Consider the following 6,310-nt stretch of genomic DNA (forward strand, 5'->3'; position numbering starts at 1 on the left):
ACAAAATTTATGGTACAAAAAAATTTACATTCCCTGCTAGGCTTTCTGTCATCATCTTTAAGGCTCATGACAATGCAAGAAATAGCTTGCAAACAAAATTCTAAAAAATTCTGTGTTTTTTTTTTTTTTTTTGCGAGCTCACATTGCACTTGCTGGACTGAACTGACACTACTACTTTTTGCTTTTATGGCTCTTCGCAGTGTAATTTTACATTTACTACCTGGAAATGCAGAGTCATGTCCCTGATTTGATTATTCAAGACAGCCCTAGTATAAGGTCAGGGTCCTGTGGCGTAATATTCGAGCTTGTAGGAACCAATACATATACTAGCTCGTTGGGTATTTCTCATGGAATGCAAAAATAAATAAATAAATAATAATGAAGGAAAAATAATAATTTCTTGGTTTTCACTGCAGTGCCCACTGACCTCCATCATGACCTCAGTTCCTGGCATGTGCAAGAAATGTGGAAATAAATGCTAAATTTAACAAATGTTGTCATTTATCCCACATGAACAACAGCTTCTAAAAATAATTAATTAATCTTTCCATCACAGAGGGTACAGCCAAGAAAACCACCTCTAACAAGACATAACATACAGGTAGAGCAGGACGTTAACCATGAGATTTCACAGCCAGGACCATCGTGGGCTGCAGGTCCAGGGGTCTTGTCACCTCAGCCAGTCCGATCCTCACATAACCTTGCTGCTGACCACACATACACAGTGCAAGAGAGCCCACGGACCTTAAAAAGGAAGATAGACATCACAGTTGAAGCACTGGACAACGTGAAGAAGCTGAAACGCTCTGAAGAAAATGCCCGAAGACTGAAGAAAAAGGTACTCACTGCGGAGAGTGTTATAGAAGATCTCGAGAAGAAATCTCTCGTATCAAGTTAATGCACTGACATGCTTCGTGGCACCTTGTCTGATGTGCAGCTAGATTTAGTACTGCGCACCCTACAGAACAAAGCTGGAAAAGTAAGCAGAGAACAGTATCCCCAGTCACTGCGTAGCTTTGCGCTCACTCTCCAGTTTTATTCAGCAAAGGCATACGAGTACGTCAGGAAGACATTTAACCTTTCGCTTCCACACCAGGCGACACTTAGGTCAGGGTACAGCTCTATACACGGCGAGCCAGGTTTCACACAGGAAGCCTGTGGGAACCTCTGCCCACAAACCCGGGGTGGTTCCGTATTCGACCCCGCCGTAACCCCGAAGAACACTGACACAGCAGTTGAACAAAAGAAACAAAGTTTATTGCCTTACATCAGAGCTGCTGGTCGTCTGCCCGCTTCATCGCTCCTCGCTTCTGTGACCGTCTGCCAGCGTGCCTGCCGCACGAATCACTCTTTTCCCGAGCGCTCGCTCTTTTATCTCTTACGCTATCTGCGCTATCGCGCGGAAGTTGCCGGGTTATCAGCGCCCCCCACACTCTCCCCCCCTTGAGTCAAATGTCCGGAAGTTCGGGGAGATAGAGGATTATATCCTCAGAGTCTGGTGAGAAGGATGGCCGAGCGAGAACTTGGGGGGCCAGCTGCCGAAGTAGGTTCACTGCAGCGACTATGTCCCGACGTGTAGGAGCGGAGGCCACGTTGATAGCTGCTGCCCTCTGCTGTGCGGCTTGTTGGATACGATGCAGGTGAAGGGCTCCCGCATTATGGGTCGGAGGGTGGATCAGTGCAACACCGCAGAAGGGGCAGAGGGCGCTTCTGTCTTGTTCCGTGTACACCGCTGGAGGCTCGGTGGGGTGTCTGTTTGACAACCCCAGCCTGCGGAAGGGCTCTGGTAGCAAATCAGGTGGGTCACCGATGAGAGGTCGCGCCTGGTTGCGCCATCTCGTTCTGGAACAGTATCAGATACTGCGGCCTTCAACTAGGACAGTCCAGGTAGCCACATTCACAAGTCGGGGTGACGGGGAAGGCCTCCGAGCAGGAGAGTTCCTAGGGAATCGCTGAGGTCGGTACCATGGTTGGGGTCGAGAACGGCTTCTCGCTGCAGGTGGTCGTGGCATCTGCAGGGGAAAAGAATGAAAAAACATCACCTTGGAGGTCTACGAGGGCGGAGGTTATAACGAGGAGACCCCGGTAACCCGCCCCTAACTGTCCCATCCTCAGCGGGCTGCGACTCCGTGTAATTTCGTTCAGGTGATGTCAGCGTGCGGCTTGCAAATGCCACCGGCCGAAGTTCACCTTCGTGCTGTTGTAACAACACTGCGCCCAGTCCATAATCGCTGGCGTCTGTCTGCATTACAAATGGGCGATTAAGGTCTGGGAGATACAGATAGGTGATCTGCGCTATCGCTTCCGTCAGGGCGGAGAATGCATTCTCCTGTGCTTCTCCCCATGACCAGCGCGCACCTTTCCGCAATAGCCAGGTTAGTGGCTGCGTCCTGTCCGAACAGCGCGGTATGAATTGTCTATAAAATCCAATCATACCAAGGAAGCGCTGCAAGCTCTTTACATCCTGCGGGCGAGGGTAGTCTAGGATAGCCTTCAGCTTGTCCTCGTTCGGCCTGACCGTGCCGGACTCCACTGTAAACCCGAGCAGGTCGATGCGGTTATTCGCTAACTGCATCTTTCGAGGATTGACCGTCAACCCAGCAGCTTGCATACGTCCTAACACCACTTTCAGGTGTGAAAGGTGTTCCTGGAATGAACGTGAAAAAATTACTACGTCATCCATATAAGCCATGGCGAAGTTGTACTTCGCATCGCCGAGCACCTCGTCCATCATACGCTGAAAACTAGCCGGGGAATTGGACAGTCAGAGGGGAAGCCGGACGAACTCAAACAGTCCTCTATTACAGGTAAAGGCTGTCTTTTCGACATCATTAGGTGCTATCGGTATCTGCAGGAATCCTCGACTGCAGTCCAAGATTGTAAACACGCGGGCTGATCCCAACGTGTACATGATCGAGTCTATAGAAGGAAATGGATACGAATCTCTCACTGACACCTCGTTCAACCGGCGGTAGTCCACGCACAACCTTGCGGTTCCATCTTTCTTCGGAGCGAGTGCCACCGGAAAGGCCCACGGGCTGCGCGAGGGTCTCACAGCACCCGTCTCGATCATTTCGCATCGAGCAACTTGCGCTTGTGGACGCTACGCGGCCGCGGGTTGCATCTCCAAGGCCTTGCGTCGCCGGTGTCTATGCCGTGTTCCAAGACTTCGGTGAAACCTGGTTTTTCCGTAAACATCCGGGAAAAGGGTAGCAATGCTTGCTCCAGCATTTCTCGTTGCTCTGAGGTTCCAGAAAACCCTTGCAGACCTCCATGCAAGGCAGCAGTTGCAACTACCGGCGTTTGGTATCCCGTTCCGTCATGCTCTCCAACGGGCAGTGATGGTCCAGCGCCGCGAAGTACTCGAGCGGCTTGCTGCTTAGGTTCATCGCTGTTACCAGTCGGTTCCCGGTTTCGCTTTGAGCAGTCGTCCTGGGTTCCCTCACCAGTCCGGCGTTGGTCCGCTCCAGGGGCTGTCCACTCCAGGAATGGGTAGAGGGTACTGCTGCATGCATGCTGGTAGCCTCCGCGACGCAAGTCCAGGACAAGTCCCATCCAGATAATGAAGTCGCGTCCCAGGATCATTGCTCCTGCCAGTCCAGGAAGGTAAACAAAGCGTTGTCTGACCCGATGTCCATCGACAGTCAAGGTAAGGCGCACCGCGCCACCGGCAGGTACAACCGCATCAGAGGCGAGCCTTAGGCGAGTCCTGGTCGTCCGTACAGAGATGTTCCGCTCCAGGCACCAGTCGTGGATGGTGTCGCCGATCAGGGAAACAGCTGCTCCGGTGTCCACCAAACCTGCAACGTCTTTGCCCAGAACGCGCACCACGATGAAAGGTCCAGTGTTGCAGATGTCATCTTGCAATCGGCGCGCCAGCGGGACCAAGGCCACTGTAGTATCAGAAAGGATAGCACGGTTAGAAGTAACTTGCCTCTTATCAATGTTCGCTCCGGCCGACGACGGGAATTCGTAATCTGCGGTTACCGCCGTCGGCGTTCCGAGTTTCCCTGGGGGGTTCTTTCGGGGGTGGCCGAAGTACGATGTGGGCAGTCCCGACGGATGTGTCCGTGTTGCCCGCAACCGTAACAACGCGGTTTCCCAACGTTTAGTCCATTAGAGCGCGGTGGGGTTGATCCCTCAGTCCTCTCGTTGCGCTCGTATCCTGACGTTCGGCGACGTTCGCTACCGATCTGTCCTGCGCTCCTCGAAGTCTCCTCAACAAGCCTCGCTCGGTTCCTTTGCTCGTGCGCAAAAGGATCGAGTGAGCGGTGTGAAGGACCTGCCGACGCTCTGCTATTCGGTCCTGCAGGCCAACGGGGATGCAGCTCCGTTGCCTGTACCGATCCGCCCCATGCACAACTAGGCTCAAGAGTCTCCTACGGGGTGGGCGGTAACGCAGTTCAGCTAGCAAGTCGGCCTGAATGCTGCGCGCTTCTGTAGCTAACTCCGACAGGGAAGTAAAACTTCGACCCCGTAAACATGGCTTGAACCGAGGGTGGCACTGTCGGATAACGCGTGCCACCTTCTCTTTTTCGTCTACGAGAGGGTCCGCTCTCCGATACAGTTCCTGAATCGCCCGGATGTATTCCAAAAGGCTCTCATCACTATGCTGCGTTCGGGCTGCAAGCTCTTCGCGCATACGCATCACGTAGTCTGGGGGAGGAACTCGTCCCGAAACTGCTGCTTGAATACGCTCATCGAGAGAAATGGGGGCTGGGACCTACGCCACAAAGCAGCTGAGCTTACCAGCGCTGCGGGAAGTACTCGACGCAGAATGACGTCGTCTGTGGCTCCAACGGCAGTTTGGTAAGCACTCAAGTCGGCGAGGAAATGTTCAGCCGACTTGGAGTCGCTGTAGCCCGAAAATGTCGGTACCGGCAAGTTCAGGCGCAGCTGCGTGTCCGGGGACGGCTGGGCGGCGGGCGTGCTGCTACCAAGCTGCTGCGTCAGTAACGTACAGAGGGATGCCATCTGTCGAAGCAAGTCCTCAGCCACTGGCGCAGGCTCGTCCTCGTCACTGTCTGGGTCGTGCTTCTTCCTGGGAGGCATCTCCGGTCGAAGAACCTGCGTTGCAACGCAGACGGCGGCAGAACGAAAAAACAAACAAAAATGCACACTAACTGCAACTATGCCGTGCCCTCCGGGGAAAACGGTACGACGGGTCGACAACACCAACGTTGGGCGCCAGTTTTGTGGGAACCTCGGCCCACAAACCCGGGGTGGTTCCGTATTCGACCCCGCCGTAACCCCGAAGAACACTGACACAGCAGTTGAACAAAAGAAACAAAGTTTATTGCCTTACATCAGAGCTGCTGGTCGTCTGCCCGCTTCATCGCTCCTCGCTTCTGTGACCGTCTGCCAGCGTGCCTCCCGCACGAATCACTCTTTTCCCGAGCGCTCGCTCTTTTATCTCTTACGCTATCTGCCCTATCGCGCGGAAGTTGCCGGGTTATCAGCGCCCCCCACAAGCCTTTGATGCACTCAAGGTCCTAGGTCCACATCTGTGAGACACAACGTTTTCCCTACCCTCTACGAGCACATGTTCGAGTGCTCTCCAGAAGAAAACCACGTCATTCGCCTCATAAAGCTTATAGCTAACTGCTATGGCAAGATTCGACTTCACCATCTTGCAAAGGAGCACACAGAAAACGTGAATGACAGACCACGACTACGAAAGAAGCTCTCAAGAATCATAGTATTCAACAACCAATTACAATGACTAATGGCCGTAGAAGTCGAGTGTTGTAATATTAATTTAAAAATTCTACATGTCATGTTCGCAGTGATGTTACTGTGCAATTTTATCCAATTTTACTGGGTATCACTTTAAACAAGCCGTTTGTGAGGTAGGGTGGAAGTAAACTGCGGCGTTAACCTCGCAAGTGCAATCACTCTTGCAGCACTTGTTACGTCATGCGCTCTTCGTGCACAGCGCTTCGAATTTCTGTAACGAACTGCGCCGACAGCTGAACAACTGCAACACACTCGTAGAACACAATACGAATGCCAAAGGATTATGGAAAAGGCCAAACGAGAACAGTATATATCGCCTAACGAACCACATAATAACAAACGAAAACCACACACAAACGAAACTACCTTACAATACAAACAGTGCAAACCCTTTCTAAGCAAAAGGAATTAAATTTATAAGTTGTCATTCACCAAATTCCTCTATTTTTATGCTTCCCGTGCACGTAACTAACGACACCATATTCGAAGTACAGGAAGCGGAGAAGAAAAAGAACGTAATTACCATGAAAACTACAGACACACCGCCCAAGCACGGTAGGAATACACCAGCACA

General features: G+C 52.1%; 1 protein-coding gene across 2 annotated transcripts; it reads right to left on the reverse strand.

Moving 5' to 3' along the window:
* Positions 1 to 1,209: 1,209 nt before the first annotated feature.
* On the reverse strand, positions 1,210 to 5,378 carry LOC135398004 (uncharacterized). Of its 2 annotated transcripts, none has more exons than XM_064629462.1 (2): positions 4,750 to 5,378; positions 1,210 to 2,012 (listed from the first exon to the last, which is right to left on the reverse strand). In XM_064629462.1, exons 1-2 carry the CDS (start codon positions 5,050 to 5,052, stop codon positions 1,854 to 1,856), a joined length of 462 nt encoding a protein of 153 aa, XP_064485532.1. In that variant the 5' UTR covers positions 5,053 to 5,378; the 3' UTR covers positions 1,210 to 1,853. The 2 variants fall into 2 exon arrangements, with proteins under 2 accessions (XP_064485532.1, XP_064485533.1); XM_064629463.1 differs by lacking the exon at positions 1,210 to 2,012 and adding an exon at positions 3,729 to 3,893.
* Between the last annotated feature and the right edge of the window lie 932 nt (positions 5,379 to 6,310).

This window comes from Ornithodoros turicata, chromosome 6 (assembly GCF_037126465.1).
Source record: "Ornithodoros turicata isolate Travis chromosome 6, ASM3712646v1, whole genome shotgun sequence".
NCBI lineage: Eukaryota > Metazoa > Arthropoda > Arachnida > Ixodida > Argasidae > Ornithodoros > Ornithodoros turicata.